General features: G+C 48.1%; 2 protein-coding genes and 2 long non-coding RNA genes across 4 annotated transcripts in view; 2 read left to right on the top strand and 2 right to left on the bottom strand.

The window, feature by feature from the left end:
• LOC310838004 (uncharacterized protein) overlaps positions 1–19,479 on the bottom strand; it is a gene marked incomplete at its 5' end in the record, with an annotated part of 117,012 nt that overhangs the window by 68,411 nt on the left and 29,122 nt on the right. The gene's annotated exons all lie outside the window — the stretch shown is intronic.
• LOC310837946 (H-2 class II histocompatibility antigen, E-S beta chain-like) lies at positions 6,829–19,461 on the bottom strand. Its single transcript, XM_083725206.1, has 6 exons — positions 19,291–19,461; positions 14,559–14,828; positions 10,799–11,080; positions 10,568–10,678; positions 8,716–8,739; positions 6,829–7,881 (listed from the first exon to the last, which is right to left on the bottom strand). The coding sequence occupies exons 1-6, from the start codon at positions 19,388–19,390 to the stop codon at positions 7,868–7,870; spliced, it is 801 nt and encodes a 266-aa protein (XP_083581332.1). The 5' UTR covers positions 19,391–19,461; the 3' UTR covers positions 6,829–7,867.
• LOC310838111 lies at positions 7,838–11,693 on the top strand. The gene is made up of 2 exons (XR_014560681.1): positions 7,838–7,921; positions 11,491–11,693. It is a non-coding gene; the product is annotated as an uncharacterized lncRNA (long non-coding RNA).
• The window catches only part of LOC310838151, an 83,717-nt gene continuing 78,415 nt past the window's right edge, over positions 14,178–19,479 (top strand). The window contains exon 1 of the long non-coding RNA XR_014560732.1: positions 14,178–14,398. This is a non-coding gene — a long non-coding RNA (uncharacterized lncRNA). The remainder of the gene's footprint in view (positions 14,399–19,479) is intronic.

Here is a 19,479-nt window from a genome sequence, read left to right as displayed (position 1 = left end):
AAGAAGGAGAGTCTGCCAAGGGCACGTGGTCCCCAGAGCCTCAGATCAAAGGGCGTCCCCCAAATTTCATCCCTGGCATCTGGGACGAGGCCTGCTCCTGGAAGGACCAAACAGGGGGCTCTGAAGCCTTTTTCCTCCTCAAAGACCTCAGGGGTCATCTAGTCCAACCCCCTGCAATCCCTCTCTTCCGCAGACCAACCCTGGTGATGCCTGGGTCTTTTTCCCTCTGAGGAAATCCCTTCTCGTCTGCAGATTTTGTAGTGTTTCCTCCCTGTCTTAGGGTGAGCTTGATGGTCCTGCTTCCTCCTCTGCCATCACATTGTGAACCGCCCTGAAATCTACAGTTGAAGTATACAAATTTTAAAAATAAATGAATACATGTAAATATGGGCCCCTGGGAGTGTTTTCCCCTCCTTTCTCTCCTTCAGCACACTTTGGAACTCCCTTCCTAATGAAACCAAGAGGCGCCTTCTTCATTGTTCTCTTTTTGCCACCAGATGAAAACATTCTTGCTCAGACAAGCCGACCCAGATGTTGAGGAAGCTGAGGTGGTTTTAGTGTGTTTTTGCATTTGTGCTTTAAAGCACGGTTGCGATTTTTCTCTTGGTTTATCTTTTTGTAAAGCACCTTGAGGTGTTGCTTTCCCCCCCCACAATGAACTGATGTACAAATTTTATGAAGTGAAATAAATAAACCACCCAGAGTGTTTCCCCCTCACCAGCCTCCTGGGATTCTTGGCAGGCTGAGGGCGTTTATTACCCGCCCTCCCCACTAGCAAAAAGTGGTTTAAAAATGGCGTCTGGTCTGCTGCTCTGCTGGCTCATCAAGGGGTGCAAAGGGGGCTAATGGAGGTTGTCTCATTCCCTCAGGAGGACTGTGGGGGATAAAGTCAGGACCCACCATGGGGGGCACAGGGTCTCCTTCCTCCTTGCTTCCCAGCCCCCAAATGCCATGGTTTGGGGCCAAGGAGTGGGGCTGGGGGGTTTGTGGAGGTGCCATCACTTCAGGGGGGGTCGTGAGGTGTGGCAGGTGGGGGTTTCATCTGGACATCCATCGTGTTTCCCTCCGAGTCCTGAGGAGATACTAGAAATTCCCTCAGACCTTGGTCAACCTTGAGATTTCCTGTCAGTTTCCCCCAGAAACAACAAACGGGGCAGAGGAGTCTCTTAGGGAATCCTGGAGAGTTTCTGTGTAGAAAAGGGCGGACATTTCCCCCCCCCCCTCAGAACAGGCAGGGCATTTGTGAGGAACCTGGACAGAGACAAGGGAGCCTCACTCCGCCTGAGGTGTTTCCCCACTCTTTTCTCCTGAGGGAGCCCAAACATGAGGAGAAAATGGCTTCCCTGTGGAGACTGGCATCATTCCCTCCTCAGGGCCTGAAGGGTCAAGGAAGGGATGCCCAGGGGGACAACGGACTCCATGTTCCCTCCTCCAAGGGGCCCATAGTCAGATAAGTGGAGGAATAGAAAATTCCCCCAGGAGTTTGAGTCACAGGAGGATTAAAAAGATGTGTTTTTCCTCCCCCTGAAAAGTTCACGTTTGTGGAAATGCTGAAGAAGGCATTTGGCTCTCCTGAATAGCTAGTCTGAAATCAAATTCATAGTAGAATCACTTCAGGAGACCATGCAGTGTGTGGAGGGTTTTCCCAGGGAAAAATGGCTCCCAAATGATTCCCCTTTGATGGTTTCCACCGCCTTCCAAGGAAGTCCGTTCCACTTCCAGACAGCTCTTACATTTGGATCAGGAGGAAGAGGATGGGTCTAAATTCCAACAAAAGGGAAGATAGAACTTGACACTGTTTTGTCCCAAATACAGGTACTCACTGTTGAATGTACCGGACTTTTCACTCTATAAGACGCACCAGACCGTAAGACGCACCTATTTTTTGGAGGAGGAAACCAAGAAAAAATATATTCTGAATCTCAGAAGCCAGAACAAGAAAAGGGATAGCTGCTCAGCCTGCATTTGCTCCATAAGATGCACACACATTTCCCCTTACTTTTTAGGACGGGAAAAGTGAGTCTTATAAAGCAAAAAATATGGTAATCAAAAGTTTATGAAGAGCCTTTTGGATCAGCCTGATGTCCTTGTTGGAATTCTGCCTTGGTCAGAGGGTTGGTTGGTCAGCTTCTCAAAATACAGCAACGCTGAAGAACCTGCATCTCTCTGATGTGTCCTTCTCAGCGTGTCCCAAACTTCTTTCGTGTGCTCTAAATCTTGTATATGGATAAGCTGAGAGTCTGACACACACAGAATTATAGCCGTTCTGGCCTTCACATTCTGTGACTCCCAAGCACACGTTGGTGCTGCAGGGATGGGGTTCTCAATCACCCCAAACAGTCTCTGATTCTGCAGCAGGGCCTTCATCTTAATAGACCAAGATGCATAATTGTCATTGGTCAGGAGGGGTGGAGAAGGCAAACCTCCCCCCTTCTTGGCATCCATTTTGAGTCCTTTGCCTTAACTTTCAAACACAAGCCTCTAAAATCCAATAGCTGGCTTAATTTGAGCTGAAATTATGGCAAACAGATTGAAAAGATGTTTAACAAATCTAATCCACAAGGACCAATCGGGTTTCCTCCCAAATAGGTTTCTGAAAGATAACGTGAGACATGTTATAAACATAATCGAACACTTGGAGATTAATAATGATATTCCTGCAGCTCTGGTCTTCATAGACGCCGAGAAGGCGTTTGATAACGTCTCTTGGTCGTTCCTATTAAAATCCATAGAAAAGGCGGGGATAGAGGGAGAATTTATGAAAGGAATACAGGCAATATACTCAATCCAATCTGCTAAACTGGTGATAAATAATAACCTTACAAACACATTCAAGATCGAGAAGGGAACAAGACAGGGTTGCCCTCTCTCCCCGCTCCTATTCATCATAGTTTTAGAAGTTTTGGCGAATAAAATAAGATCAATGCCTGAGATACAAGGGATAAAAATTGGATTAAAGGAGTTCAAACTAAAAGCTTATGCGGATGACCTGATGTTATCCTTGGAAGAGCCGCAAGGAAGTCTGGGTAGAGCGCTGGAAGTCTTAGAGGAGTACGGTAGACTATCTGGTTTCAAATTGAATAAATTTAAAACCAAAATGCTGATAAAGAATCTGGGTAACGATATAAAAGAAAAAGTAGAGAGACAAAACGGAATTAAAGTGGCAAAAAAAATAAAATTTTTAGGAATATGGCTCACACCAAAAAAATATAAACCTGATTGAAGACAATTACTCGACAACGTGGAATAAAATCAAAAAAGATCTGGATGTTTGGAACAGAGTTAACCTCTCCTGGTTGGGTATGATGGAGGCTATAAAAATGAATATACTCCCTAAGATGCTGTTTCTGTTTCAAAATATTCCTGTTATCAGAGGGTCCAAAATATTCAAAGACTGGCAGAAAACTCTTTCAAGATTCATTTGGCAGGGAAGAAGGCCAAGGATCAGGTTTAAATTACTCACGGACCGAAAGGAGAGAGGAGGGCTCGCAGTCCCCAATTTAAAACTATATTACGAAGCTGCTTGTTTATGTTGGGTTAAGGAATGGATAACCTTGGAGAACACCGATTTATTAGATCTCGAAGGGGCAGATAATAGGTTTGGCTGGCATGCCTACCTTTGGTCAAATAAGGAGAAGCCCCATAAAGGATTTTCGAATCACATCATCAGAGGCCCCCTGTATGAAGTTTGGGGAAAAAATAAAAAATTGCTAGAGGGGAAAACACCTTGGTGGTTATGCCCAACAAATATCCTAACAATCAAAAAAATAAACCAGGAAGATCAAAGATTGACATATGAAGACTTATTAGTTAGATCTCAAAATAGCTGGAAATTAAGGCCATACGAGGAGTTAAAAGAGAAGTTGACGGGTTGGATACAGTACCATCAGATTAACGCAAGATGGACGGAAGATAAAAAAATAGGAATGAATGAAAAGAAATCTAAATTTCAGATTGAGATAATCGAGAGTAAATCTAAATTATTGTCTAAAATGTATAACATATTATTGGAGTGGGACACAAAAGACGAAGAAATTAAGGAAGTCATGGTCAAGTGGGCGATAGATTTGGGACATAACATAGAATATGAGAAATGGGCAAAATTGTGGAATGAGGGAATGAAATTCACGGCAAGCGCTGCAATTAGAGAAAATTTAGAAAAAATGATATATCGATGGTACTTAACACCAGAAAAACTAAGTAGGATGTATAGGACTGGAGATAAGGCCTGTTGGAGATGTAAAACAAAAGAAGGCAATTTTATACATATGTGGTGGGCATGTGAGGTAATGAAAAAATTTTGGAATCAAATATATGATGAGTTAAAAAAAATATTTAGATACACATTCCCAAAAAAAACAGAGGCCTTTTTACTAGGGATTGCTGGAGATGAGATAAAGAAAGAAGATAAAACCCTATTTCAATATTCAATGGCAGCGGCTAGAATGCTAATCGCCCAAAACTGGAAAAGTACAACTATGCCAACGGTGAGGGATTGGCAATTAAAACTATACGATTTCATCGAATTGGCAAAAATGACGCAAAGAATTAGAAACCAAAAAAGTGCAAAGTTAAATGACGATTGGAACAAATGTATGGCTTATATAGAAGGAAATTTTAGAAACTTACCAACTATAGTAGGTCTGGTATAAAACTTCCGGTGTACAAACTAAATATCAACACCAGCTGTAAAAAGGAAACTATTAAAACTGGAAATCCGAAATCAGCAGGGAAGGAGGTCAGGTGATGGGTGTTAACTGTTATATATTTTAAGTTTTTTTTTTCTTTCACTTTTTTCTTTAATCTTCTCGGTTTTTCTTTTTCTTTTTGATGCTTTTTTTCTTTAATTCACTGGTTACTGTGTTTAGTGTGCAGCTGTATTTTGTGTTGTTTTTTCTTTAATTGTTTTTCTTTTTCTTGTTTTGCATATGTCTGTGTTATGAAAGCTATTTAATAAAAAGAATTTTAAAAAATAAAATAAAATCCAATAGCTGGCTTGTTTACACTCTTGGGCACCTGGCAGCTCTAACACTGGCTGCGTTGGAATGTTTCTTCCAAGGGTTCGTGAGAGCCTTAGTCAAAACATACTTTGTTTTTGCCTCTCTGAGGCATAGCCTGACTGTCCAGCCCTCTCGAGTAACTGGCCGGCGTTGCTTAGCAACAGTGCATTCCTTTCCTTGGACAGGAAACCACAAGAATTTCTGGAATGCAGGCCTCTTCTCTCTCGGAGCTGTTTTTCCCAAACGCTGCTCCTTTGAAGCAGAGAATGAATCAATCTGCATTCACACTTCTAAGCCCGAAAATCTCATACCTTGGGCTCCGTGGCTTGGCTGTCAGCTTCTTCTGGTCAGCTTCTGGCTGCAGAGGAACAGCCCCTCACTTCAGGCTTCCATGGAGCGATGAAAACAGCAGCTCTGCTACTCTTTTTGCAGACTTCCATGGATCGGAGAAACCAGCAGCTCTGCTACCAATGTTGGAATTCTGCCTCGGTCAGAGGGATGTGCCAGTCTCCAGGCACCGACTGAATTCCTTTTGACCTTCCCCCTGCGACTCCCGGCAGGAAAAACAGATGAGGTCCGTATCGGCGATTTTTCCCAGACTGTGAGAAAAACACACCACTGCTTCTCCCTCCTCCCTGCTTCCCCAGGGAGGGGAATCAGACAGACAGAAGTGTATTTACATGCCTTTATTTCTGTCTTTAGCAGCCATACAGATAAAGATGTCTGCACTCTTTGAACAACAGAGAGAAACTCAAACTCCACCCATGTACATCCTGTACAGGTCATATGACACACACACTGAACTCACATCCGGTGCTCAATACGGAGAATGGACTGCCCCTTTATTGCCATGGTAACAGTCACAAACATCCTGTCTGGCTTTCCAGCCAGCAGCAGCTGGCTTAGCTGCTGCTTCTTGCTTCTGCATTGCTTCTTTATGGTAACAGTCCTGTGGGGAGGAGGTTCATTTTGTGGATTGGTGTTACTCTTGAGTAATCTGCATTTCAGAGCTGCTTCTCTGGACAGTGGCTGAAGCAATGAAAATACTGACTCTCTCAGCAGACAGAGATGCAAACTGTATCTCAGTGGCGGAACGGCTGCTCTGAGTGCAGAAGGCTCAATCCCTAGCGTCTCCAGGAAGGGCTAGAAAGACTTTCCATCTGAAACCTCAAGGGAGTCACTGCCAGTCCGTGTGGGCATATTGGAGCAGATCTAGTGCAGACACTGCTGAGCTGGATGGACTCAGTCCAAGGCAGCTTCCGGTGACCCTTTTTCCCCAGGTGAAGGGAAGCTCATCCAGGGAGAGGTGGGGGGAGGAAGTGGGTGTGGGGAACCTTCTCCAGCCCAAGGGCCACGTTCTCTTCTGGGGAACCTTCTGGGGGCCACATGCAATGGTGGGCAGGAGCAGAGCATCAAAGGCGAGTGTTCAGTTTTCGGAGGAGACCAGTCTCTGCACAAGCTCCCCCTCCCCCTCCCTCCTCTGTCCAGGCAAGCAAGAAACATGATTGGAGTAGAAGGACAAAGTTGAAGAAAATGTTTAAATCAACATGAAGCATTTCTGTTAGGGACTGTAGGAAAAGACCTGCCAAGGAAAATGAAGAACATATTTATGTCTGTGACAACGGCGGCAAGAGTCTTAATAGCACAAGGATGGAAGAATGAAGAAACCCCGACAAAAGAACAGAGGCAGGAGAAATTGATGGACTATGCGGAACTGGCAAAATTGATGCACAAACTACGCGACAAGGACAACTGTGACTTTAAAGAAGAATGGGAACCATTTACAAAGTAGTTAAAGAAACGACAAAATCAGTTGGACTCAGGTTGGCAGGTTTTGAATAAACATACACAAATTTATTTGTTAAAGTATTAGATGGAAGATTTAGAGATTTTTACATCTTTACAATATGCAGAGAACAATATGTGTTAATAAATCAGAAAGAGGAACTGAGGGAAGTCATAGGGGGGGAGGGGGGAATGGGGGAAAATACAATTGTTGGAATAATTTGTTGTATGAAAATAAAGGCAAAGGTAAAGGGACCCCTGACCACTAGGTCCAGTCGTGGCCCACTCTGGGGTTGCGGCGCTCAGCTCGCTTTATTGGCCGAGGGAGCCAGCGTACAGCTTCCGGGTCATGTGGCCAGCATGACTAAGCCGCTCCTGGCCAACCAGAGCGGCGCACGGAAACGCTGTTTACCTTCCCGCTGGAGCGGTACCTATTTATCTACTTGCACTTTGACGTGCTTTCGAACTGCTAGGTTGACAGGAGCAGGGACTGAGCAACGGGAGCTCACCCCGTCGCGGGGATTCGAACCGCTGACCTTCTGATCGGCAAGCTCAAGAGGCTCAGTGGTTTATAATTTTAAAAAAAGGAATAGAAGGGCAAATCCCAGCCAGGCAAAGACTCTGAAGAAAGGGGCAATGCAAGGCTGGGGAGAGTCCCAGGGGCCACATGGAGAGGTTTGGGAGGCCACATGTGACCCCTGCCCAATTCAGTTGTGAGGCTCCACATCAGGGCTTGAAGGACCAGTCCTGGCAGTCTGACCAGATTCATGGCTGTTTTCAGGGACAGATCAGGCTCCTCCAGGGAGATTCAAGGCACAAATTCTCTAGCAGAGAGGTGCATAGAAGGAATCAGGTTGCCATAACTTGCAATCAACAAGCGGAAAGGGAAACACAAAAAGAAACTTTCCCCAAATGACAAGCAAGCAACAGAGGTGGGGGAGGGGGGACACTGTCGTTCTTGATCTGTGACTCCTTCCATCCACCTTCCAAGGAGGTTTCCACCCTCTGAGCATGGACAGAGGGCAACTGGCAGAAAGAACAGAGCTTCTCCACATCCCCGGATCCTGATGGAGCAGCGAAGTCTAACTGATGAGTCCTGCAGGCAGAGAAGAGAGAGACAAGCCCATCACTGTGGGGTGAAGAATGGGGAGAAAGGGGTAGAAGCATCCCTGGGAAGATTTGGGGGACACTCCATAGAGTGGCCATCAGATATTGTGAACTACAATTCCCATCGCCACCAGTTATGGGCCTGGCAGGGGGTGCCCTGAGGAGGGAAGGAGGCAGAGGGAGGGAGACTTGGCCGGCTTTGGCAGTGGAGAAGAGGAGCTTCAGAAGAGACCAAGGAGATCTGTCTACCACAGAGCCTGCACCAAACTTGGCCCTCAGGCCTCTCTTTCTGGCCCTCATGGCTCTCTCCAGACGCTCCTCCTGTCCCTGCTTTTAACCCTCCAGGAGTGGTTCCACCTCCCTTGAACTCTGAGGATGCCCCTTGCTTGCCTGGACCAAGAACAGACAGGGGCAGAAACTAGTCCACTCAGTATTAGGGAAATTGGCATGTTTTTCTCCACCCCCACCTGCCCAGCAGTGGCATGTGGCCCCGGAAGGAGGGGATGCAGCCTTTGGGGTGAAAGAGGACCCCCCCCCGGAATAGATGCCCTGCAATGGGCAGAAGAGCTTTGTCCTCCAGCCCTGGTCTCCTCACTCGGTCTCTGCTAAGGAACTTTGCTTGACTGTCTGCCAGGTGGGACATTCCCCTGGAGACCCCCTTCCAGGACATGATATAGGAGTGTGTGCATCAGGGGATGGATTGATCCATAGGAAGCCCCTCCCCTCTGTTCTACAAGGAAGCAATGGTGGGAGCACAGCAAGCAGCCATCAGAAGGGGGTTGGGGGGGGAGGAGGAGGATGGGAGAGCAGAGAGGAAAGTTACCTGCAGGCTGAGGAACAGCTTGACCTGGGAGAGAGAGAAAAGATTCAGTCAGCACCAGATGTCCCCTGAAATAGCTTCTCTGGGAACATGCCCCCCCCCCCAAGATCAAGATGACACACTCCAGGCACAGCTAGGAATTTTCCCCTTCTCATTCTGTCCTAAGGAGTATGAGGGGTGAAAGAAGAGTCTTTGCAGGACATAAATATTTCCTTCCCAATACAGAAAGGGCCCTGGAGAAGATCTTGCCAAGTAATCTCTCTCCCATTACCCAATGCCCCCACCCCACACACCCTCCCATATTCCTTAGGCTGCCTCCTTTGGGGCTCTGTCTTGCCCAGTTGTTGATTTATTTTAGAGACACAAACAGCGAAAAGACCCAAGGGAGATGAATTCCCCCTCCTGACTGCAACAGAGGTGTCTCAAAGGCCCTTCGCTCCGCAAGTGTCTCAAAGGCCCTTCGCTCCGCAGGGAGAGAGAGCCTTTGACTTACTGCTGGGACCAGGAAGCTGCAAAACATCTGTGTCCTTACTCTGCTCAAAGGCTTCAGAGCCAGAGATGCTTTTGAATTTCTCCCTCATATGTTGTGATACGGAAGGAGAGAGGGGGGGTACCTTTCCTCACCCCCTCCTCTTCCTCAAAGGGGGCCCGAGGCGATGACCTCGACGGCGCCCAGCTCCTAAACCCCCACACTGTCGCACAAGCACCACACTATACCCCTTGACTTTATAAAATGACATTCTTTCCTTCTATACACGGGCGGAATAAGCCCTTCTTTCTTAACCCTTCCTTTCGCCCTATTTTAACATGGGTTGACCGTATCGAACTGCATCCTCCATTGACTATAATGGCCACTCAGGGAGCTCTTGCATGCCTCATTTAACCTCCTGACAAGTTGTTGACGGCTCCCCGCTGCGAGAACAATGGAACCGAAACCAGCGACCTTGTAAAACTGTCAAAGTCTGGTTACAATGTATCCATTTGTTTCCGCTTTTAATATACAATATACACTTGACCGGCAAGGGGGCCGAAAGCTTCGGAAAATGATATAAAATCAACCAAAGCTCCGATTTTCTCCATTTTGACGTCGTTCTACTCTGTTCCCTCTGGACTCCATGTTGCTGCCCACTTCCATAATCCCCTGAGCGACAGGTCACGTACTCAGGAAGACCCTGATCCGGTCGGATCGTTCTGCCAAACCCTTCCTCCGGGCAATGCCAGGTGGCAGACGATGCATATCTGCTCCATTGTCTCGCCATCACCTGTACTCAGGAAATGTTTATCCATGTTTATCTATGCATATTCCCCACTCTGCATATCTCCCCCTCCCTTCCTGAAGTGCTGATCTGTGTAACCCCACCTTTCTGTAATGTATTCATGATGTTTTTCTGTGTAACCCAACCTTCCCATAATGTATTCATGACGTTTTTCTGCACTGTATTCTGGGACTTGGAGGGAACTTTTAAAAGTCTATGTCGCCCCATTCTCGGGGTTCAGTCTCATCTTGAACCTGTTGGCCAATAAACTCGGATCTCCGCATCTTGCTCCGTCTCCGGCTGAACTTATTTCTTCCGCTAGGACCCGCGGACTTAGTCCGACGAGCTGGGTGGCAAGGCAACTCCGCACCCGGAATTTTCCGTAACAGTTGAACAGGAGGTTTAGGTCTTAATCTACGGATTTAAACCCCAGACCATCTCCAGAGTAGCTGAGGCTCCATTTGAGGCACCAAGAGGGACCTCCTAGGAGTGGAGAAGGAACAGAACCCTCTCCAGAACCTCTGCCTAAGAACAGGAGCCTGGAGCCCACTCCAGCCCCACACCCCACCCTCCCTCTCCCCCCGGCACCCCACCCTCACCTTTCTTGTTCTTCAGGTAAAGGCCGAGTCCAGTGGCCCCAAAGACCAGCCCCAGCACAATCCCCACAATCCCCGTCCACATCTTGCTCCTGGCAGAGTCCGACTGTGGCTCTGAAGAAAGAAAAAGCCGAGAGTAAGGAAAGGCAGGCCTGGGATCAGCCCCCTGGGGAGGAAGCAACCCACCCAGCCCCCCAGCAATGCCCCCCCACTCCCAGTAGGAAGGCGTCCTACCCCATTTCACCGTGACGGGGCCTTCGAAGCTGGCGTGCTCCACCTGGCAGGTGTAGACGTCTCCACGTTCTGGCTTTGTCTCCAGCATCACCTCAATATGGAAGGTCCAGTCCCCGTTCCGGATGAGGTCCGTGGTCCACACTTTGGGCTCCTCCTTCCCGTTCCTGAACCACTTGATCTCGATCCCCGCAGGGAAGAAGCGGTTCACGGTGCAAATCAGCAGAGTGTTGTGTGGAGAAGATTCAACGTTGTCTGTGGGGGTGATCTTCACCTTGGGCTGGACTGTGGGAGGGAGGCAAGGGAGATGTGGGAGGAAGGTCAGAGATTTGGGCAGGGAGGGACCCAGAGGCTTCAAGGGAGGGAGGAGAGGCCACAGTTAACAGGGGAGGGGGGCTAGCCAGGGTGAAGCCTCTAGAGGGGCGCAACTGAGGCTCCCAGCTTGCAGGGGGGGCCCTTTCTCACCGCAGCCCCCCCTGGTGGCTCCAGAGTCTAAAAGCATCTGCTGAGCTCCAGAGTGATACTAATCTGCAAGGGGAAGCAGGAAAACCTTGGAAACGACCCTCCTTCCCCTTTTCCCCTCTCTGTTTTTGGAAGTATGTGCAAAAGAGAAATCCCGGAGAAGGTTGCTCTCCAAGCAAAGTTGAAATGGGAAAGTCTTCTTTTTCTTTCTTATTCTTTTGCTTCCCTTAAAGCCTCAGAGATGAATTAAAAGTGGTGAAGAGATCAGAAAATCCCCTCCTGCCCTTTTGGGACCAGAAGCCCTTTGGAGTATTGCTTGCTTGCGTGTGTGTGTGTGTGTGTGTGTGTGTGTGTGTGTGTTTGGATCTCTAGAAGACAACATACATGTTTACACCACGTGAATACATAGAGAGGGCACTGCTGCCTACAATCAGCTTCAAAAACTGAGTCCTCTTTATACTGAAACTAAAATACCAGCAATGAATGAAATGTGATTCTGACATACGAAGCTCTTTGTATTTATCCCTTCCTGTAATTTGGGAGGAAAATGTAGCCAATCCACTTTAAATTCTTTAATTGCAATGGTTCAGCAGCCAGCAATTTTTGAAGGAAACTTATTTATTCTTTTATTTTATTCTTTAGGGCCTTAAACTGCCTTTACTACTGAGAAGTCCCACTGAGTTCAATGGAGTTTACTCCCAGGTAACTGTGTAAAGATTCTGTGCTCTTATACTGCAATCTTCAGCATTTTTACTCAGAAGTAAGACCCACTGAGTTCAATGGGACTTATTCTCTGGTATTTTCCTGATATTTATCACAGTTTCGGTTGTTGTTGTTATTATTATTATTATTATTGTTATTATTATTATTATTATTATTATTATTATTATTATTATTTACATGCAGTCATAAGATTTCTTAGAATTCCTCAAATGATCTACTGCTCTCTGAGGAAATCTTCCTATGGTTGAATGAAACCCAGATAAGTACACAGACAATGTTTCTATTTGGAGAGACTATTTCTCTTTTCCAGCCTTTTCCAAACCTCTTTTTAAGCCCTTTATGAACAAATGTGTCCAGGTGGGTGTGTGGGTGTGTATACACAAATGCGTGTGGGGCGTGTGTGACAAAACTGGGTCTTTGCCACAGACGACAGAAAGCCTAGATTTGGCCCCAGGACAGTCAGGCCATCCTATGCTCCCAGCCCCCAACTTCCCACTCCCACCAGTGGGATCTCTGACCCCCCCCCCATCTACCCAAAGCCAGCCCAGTTTCCCCAGTGGTGAGACTGGGCATTCCACAAACTGGGAACTGCTCCTCCCTGGGGGTTCTGGGATGCCCCTCCCCTTCCTAGGACACTTCCCATCCTTCTGTCTCCTTTCCCAGTCCTGGGAATCTCAGGAGTTTGTCCTTCCTATTTTCCTGGCAAACAGGATGATCTTCAGAATTCACTGCACAGTATCCTTTGATTTAGGGATGATCCATGGCGAATGGGGGGGCGCTGGGGGGAGCCTGTTAGCTGAAAATAGTAGTAGTAATAATAATAATAATAATAATAATAATAATAATAATAATAATTTTTAATTTATACCCCGCCCTCCCCAGCCAAGACCGGGCTCAGGGCGGCTAATGAGTGGGTGGGAAGGAAATGGACCATATTTATAATAATTATTATTTAATCCTGAACGTATGTGATTTTGAGATTGTGGGCTTAATTTCTAACCCACCCCCACCCCCCACTTAAACATCCTCAGTCCCCAGAAAACTGGACATATGGTAGCCCGACCTGAATCCATGTCAGGTGTGCAGAAAACGACATGCTAAAGTATTATAATTATTAACTAACACCCAAATAACATCATTTTGTAATTTAAAAATGTTCAGGGTTTCTGCTTGAAATGTGCTTTCTCTGCTCCCCTGAAAGGCTGCCTATTCCCCCTTGCAGCCCCCCACTCTAATGTAGTCCAGCGTTGGACTGTGTCCTGGGTTCAAATCCCCCCTGGGCCTTGAGTCTCCTGGGTGTCCCTGGCCAGCCCCCCCCTCAGCCTGGCTTCCCTCACAGGGTTGTTGTGGGGATGGAATGAGGAGAGGGAGAACCAGGGACATCACAGGCAGTAAAGGAAGTTTAGGGAAGTTTTTAATGTTTGATGTTCTATTGTGCTTTTAATTCTGTTGGGAGCTGCCCAGAGTGGCTGGGGAAACCCAGCTAGATGGGTGGGGTATAGATAATACATTATTATTATTATTATTATTATTATTATTATTATTATTATTATTATTATTATTATTATTATATCATCATCATCATCATAGCAAATACTGCAATTTTGTGATACAAGCCTCCCTGAGACCTACAGGTATAGGGCGGGATACAAATTTAATTGATAATAAATAACTAAACTAAGACAGACACCCTCCACATTGCAGTACACGAAATGGTTTGTGATGCTTCGAGGGACACAGAAACTCCTCCTGCCCCCCCCATCCCAGCATCTGCCTCTGGAGTGGGGCGTCAGGAAAGGCCCCTGTTACGGCTAAAATCTGGGTGCGAGATTGCTCAGCCACCCAGCTCGTCGGACTAAGTCCGCGGGTCCCTGCGGAAGAAAATGAGCTCAGCCGGGCACAGGAGCAAACTGCAGAAGATCCAAGTTTATTGCGCAACAGGTTCAAGGCGAGATTGAACAGCGAGAAAGGGGTGACATGAACTTTTGAAACTCCCTCCATGTCCCAGAATACATTGCAAAATACATCCCAGTTACATCATGAATACATTAAGGAAAGGTTGGGTTACACAGATTACATATGGAGGAAGGAGGGGGGAATATGCAGAGTCGGAGATATGCACAGATAAACAATTCCTGGGGATGAGAAAACAATGGTCTCAAATATGCATAGTCTGCCACCTGACATTGCCTGGAGGAAAGGCTGATCAGAGTGATTTGACAGGATTAGGGTCTTGACACCTTGCTTGAGGGATTATGCTGGACAGGGGAGGTGTGATGGAGTCCTAGAGAAATTGAGCAAATTGGCACGTTGATTTTCTATGAATTTTATAGATTTTAGTCCCTTTTGACATTGACAATTGGAAATAAATTGATATATTGTAGCGAAGAAGGTGAAGAAGACATGCCCCCCCCTTCCGTATCACACCTTTATCTCTCTGAAAAGCGGAGAGGAGGGAGCCGGGGGGCGGCAGCAGCGACAAGGAGAAAGTCCCAGGTCCACCCCACGCCCCCCCCATTTTGGGTTCTTCCGGGGGCCTGTTTCCCAAGACGCCCCCCCCCCCCGATTCTGGACTCACCGCGCCGTGGTTTGAAGATGGGCGCGTGGATCTCGTAGTTGTGCCGGCAGAAGACATCCACCTCGGCCTTCTTGCGCCACAGGAAGTCCTTGTCCTGGTTCCATCTCTCGACGTCGGGCTCCCCCAGTTCAGCCACAGCCACGAACTTCCCTCGGTCGCTGTCGAAGTAGAAGAGCTCCTGCCGGCCGAAGAAGTATCTATCTAGGTAGCGGATCTGCTGTGTCCTGTTGGAGAAGTGGCACACCTGCCTCACCTGGTACAGGAAATGCTCTGGGGGGGGGAGGGAGGGGGGAGAATGAAATTGGGGGGAAATAGAGACTTCCGGTTCCCAGTTGCATTAAGGGTGCAGCTCCCACGACAGCGGATAGTTGCCCCCGCCGGGCAGGAGAGAGACGGTCTGTCTCCCATTCTCTCTCTCTTGTGTCACCTGATCCCATGGCGGGGGGGCGGCGGGGAGCTGAGCTGGGAGACCCCCACTTCACCCCCTCCCGAAGGAAAGGGAGAAATCAGAAGGAAGGCCATGGTGGAGAGGGAGCCACAACCTCCAAGACCCTGGACCCCATGGGCGTAGCCAGGACTTATGGGGGGGGGGGTCGGAGAGAGAACCGACCTATCAGCTTTAATTTACTCATTTATTTGAGGGGGGCAACTGCTCCCTGCCCCCCATGGCTACGCCCATGCTTATCTCCAGTTTCTTTAAAACAAAAGGGTAAACCTCCCTCCCCCTTTTATTGCCCTCCGGCTGGAAGAAGAAATGTTGGGGGGTGGGAGAAAGACCAGGAAAGGAGCGAGATGCCGAGGAGGGTGAGAGACGCTGAAGGGGGCTTCACTGCAAACCCACCCCCCCAACGAGATTCCCTCTACCGGGTAGACCCGGTTTCACTTTCGCTTTCCCTGGCAGAGCGCAGGAAGTGACGCCGGTCTACGCAGGAGCCCATTTCAGCACCAACTTGACACATCAATATCTCTATCTCACCGGCCCTACGAAGGGGCCCCTTTGCCGCAGCTTCTCCGGAGAAGGAACCTTCATTGGATCCAGTACATGTTCCAACACTCTCGAAATCCTGCCAACTGGCCTGGTCACCGTCACCAGTGCAAGAGAGTCCCGGACTTTCCCTAACCTTACCGTCGCCTGGGCCGCTGCCGTCGGACACCCCTTTAACTGGAAACCCCAACCCTCAGACTCCATGCTGTTGCAAACCTTTGCCTCAGGCAGAATGGAATCTTACCTCAGCGGCCTATTCTGGGTGTGCGGACACCGTGCATATACATGGGTGAGCCCGCACATGTCCGGATCCTGCTTCGTCGGCTACATTGTCCCCGGAATTAGGATCGTCCCACATCTACCCCCCGGAAGACAACGGAATAAAAGGGAGCAAAAGGAGTTGTCAGATCTGTCAGATGTTGCTGCAAATGGAGAGACCGTAGGCCGAGCACTTTTCCCGGCCTACGGTGCCGGTTCAAACCATGTGGATATCCTTCGACTCACCGACATCCTCCTTAAGTTCATGCAGGAAGCGACCCAGATCACGGACTCTCTCATGTCGGAACTAACCGAGGTAAGACAGATGGCCTTACAGACGAGGATTGCTACGGACTTCCTCTTATCTAGTCAAGGAGGCACCTGTGCCTTAATAGGCACCGAGTGCTGCACATACGTGACTGACCAGACCTTAAACATAACTGGGCATTTGAACAATATTCACGAGTTAGCAGGGAGGCTACACGATATCCAGCATGAGGGACTATCCGATGTGGACCTGTGGGGATGGTTACCCAAGTTGGGCTGGCTCCGACAATTATTGAAAGTCATGCTGCTCATCGTCTTGACCGCTGGTCTTTGTGTGTCTATCTTATGTTGTACTGTGCACTGTATTAATCCCTGTTGTTCCCTCCTCCGCCTCCGCCACCCTGCCTCGCCTAACTCCTTCTCTCTTCGAGCCTATTCTCGTTCCCAACATACCCCCACCTTCCCTGACTATGTACAGATGAGGCATCTGGGAGAAGGGGAATATGAGATCACAGAAATTTAGCGTTCCTGTGGTGCGGAGAAAGGATTTGCAAGTTCCTTCAGAACTTTGATGCAAATCTATCTCTGAATGGGGGACTGACACGGATCGGAAAGGGGGGGGGTACCTTCTTTGCCCCTCTCCCTTGAACAACCGAGGCGATGACCTCAAGGGTATCCCCGTTCACCCACCCTCAGTTCCCCTCACCGTCGCACAAGCACCACACCTTCCCCAGAGCCCCTTTCTACTCTTTCTTCCACGAGCGAAATAAGCTCGAATATATGAATGTATTCTCTTATCTTTTCCTATGGCTATTTGCGCTCCATACTCAGAACGAGTAGACCGGGCGCTCCTGTATCTCCGCTTATTCCTATGGCTGCGTCTTGGCCAATCACAGCCATGCATTCGTCCTGCAGGAGCTAGCTCAGGCAGCTTTGCACGCCTCATTGAACCTACTGACAAGCTGTTGACGGCCCCCCACTGTGAGAACAATGGATCCGAAACTGGAGAACTCGTAAAACTGTCAAAATGTATCCATTCCTGCTACAATGTGTCCATTTTGTTTCCGCTTTTGATTACCAATACCAAATAGGCCGAATCACATAGGAAACCTTTGGAAATTCACATAAAATCAACCACAACTCCGATTTCTTTGCTCTTGGTGTCATTCAACTCAGCCCCTTCTGGACTCCATGATGTGATCCCTACTTCCATAATCCCCGGAGCGGCCAGGCACGTACACAGGAACTTCTTAATCCTGTCAGATCGCTTCGCATAACCCTTTCCCCGGGCAATACCAGGTGGCAGACGATGCATATCTATGGCCCTTTGTCCTGCCACCACCAGTACTTGATAAATGATTGTCTATGTGTATTTCTCGCTCTACATATTTCCCCCTCCCTTGTCTCAAATGTAAATGAGTGTAACCCCACCTTTTCTCTGAGACACTCATGACGTGTGTAATATATTCATGATGCAATCCGTGAAACCCAACCCTCCCATAATGAATTCATGACGTTTCGTGCACTGTATTCTGGGACTTGGAGGGAACTTTTAAAAGTTTATGTCGCCCCACTCTCGGGGTTCAATCTCGTCTTGAACCTGTTGGCCAATAAACTTGGATCTTCGGCAGTTTGCTCCTGTCTCCGGCTGAGCTTCTTTTCTTCCGCAAGAACCCACGGACTCTGTCCGATTGGCTGGGTGGCAGGGTAAATACGCACCCAGATTTCCGTAACATGTGTAGTCCTTTATAGACTTAATAATTGGTTATGGACTAATAATGATGAGGTTCATTTTGAGAGGCAGGTGAAGAAGAGCTCAGGGCCAAATTCAGCTGCGCTCCCCCCTCCCCGCCCCCCAAAGGTCCCCCAGGGCTGCCTGCCATCAGCTGTCCTGCAGGAAGACTATTTAAGGTGTGAATATTGTGGTTTTATTAAAATTCAATTGACTGTTATTTGTAAACTGCTGGGGTAGGATTTTAATCCTGAAAGCTGGAATATAATTAATAGCAATAAATAAATGCTTTCTCCTTCCCAATCCCAGAAGCCTGAGCTGCTCTTTTTAAGAGGGGGGGAGTGTTTCCCCTTCCCTCCTGCCCCTTTGCCCCCGTGTCCTGGAAGAAGCAAAGATCCCCCGTGGGGAAGCAAGGATTCTTCAACATCAACTTTGCTAAACTGAACCATGTTCTTCGGACGCCTGATTATCATCTTCCAAAGTAACTACTCTAGTCCTAACTTAAAAGCGGAAAGTGTAATGCTGGTGGTCAACAAAAGAGGTTAAAAGATTCCCTCAAGGCATATCTAACAAAATGTAGTATAAACACTGACAACTGGGAAACACTGGCCTGCGAGTGCTCCAGTTGGAGAACAGCCTTCACCAAACAAAGGTGTCATGGGCTTTGAAAAAACAAAATAAAAAAATTCCTTCCAGTAGCACCTTAAAGACCAACTAAGTTAGTTCTTGGTATGAGCTTTCGTGTGCATGCACTTCTTCAGATACACTGAGACAGAAGTCACCAGACCCTTCTATATAATGAGAAGGTGGGGAGGGGTATTACTCAGAAGGGTGGTGGGAATGGGTGATTGGCAGATAGCTGTGATGAGCCTGTTGACGACTCTTAACGACTGCAATAGGTCTTACAGGAAAAAGCAAGGGGTGAGAAGGTGAAAAATGGCTTTGTCATGTATAATAAGATAAGAATCCAATGTCTTTGTTCAGACCAGGTCTCTCCATGGTTTTAAGTTTGGTGATAAGTTGCAATTCAGCAGCTTCTCTTTCCAGTCTATTTCTGAAATTCCTTTGTAGTAGAACAGCTACTTTGAGATCTTGTTTAGAATGTCCTGGGAGATTGAAGTGTTCTCCTACAAGACAGAGAAACCAGTAGGAGAACACTTCAATCTCCCAGGACATTTTTTGACTATGGCAGACCAACACAGCTACCTATCTGTAAATGGGCTTTGAAGACACTCGAACTCAGGACGCAAGGGAGAAACGTGCTAAGAGGAAGGCACGCCTGGCAAACCCTCGAGGGATCAATCCCCCCCCAACCTCTGTCCCCACTGTGGAAGGACGTGGGGATCCAGAATTGGCTCCACAGTCACGGACTCCCTGTTCAGATCGTGGAAGACCATCTAGGAGGGATCGCCAAAGGAGCCCCACTGATGGGGGTCCCGCTAAGCGGAGTTTCCTCTTCCTTCTCCCCCCATGGCAGACTCTTGGCTCACCTGGAGGCGCCTCCACGCCCAGCCCCTCCGAAGCGGAGACCACTAGCATCCCCAGCAGGAGCCCCCCCAAGCCCAAAGGCGCAGCGCCGGAGCCCCCCATCCTTCTCTCTCCTTCGCCCCCCAAATGGGACTTTCTCCGCTCAGCCCCGGGGGAAACTCCTGCCCTGGCCCCGCCCACTCCGCCGCCCC

The sequence above is a fragment of the Podarcis gaigeae genome (genome assembly GCF_964106915.1).
Source record: "Podarcis gaigeae genome assembly, chromosome: 2".
Taxonomy (NCBI): Eukaryota; Metazoa; Chordata; class Lepidosauria; order Squamata; family Lacertidae; genus Podarcis; species Podarcis gaigeae.
The sequence above is the reverse complement of the archived record's forward strand: the minus strand, read 5'-3'. Positions and strand labels throughout refer to the sequence as shown.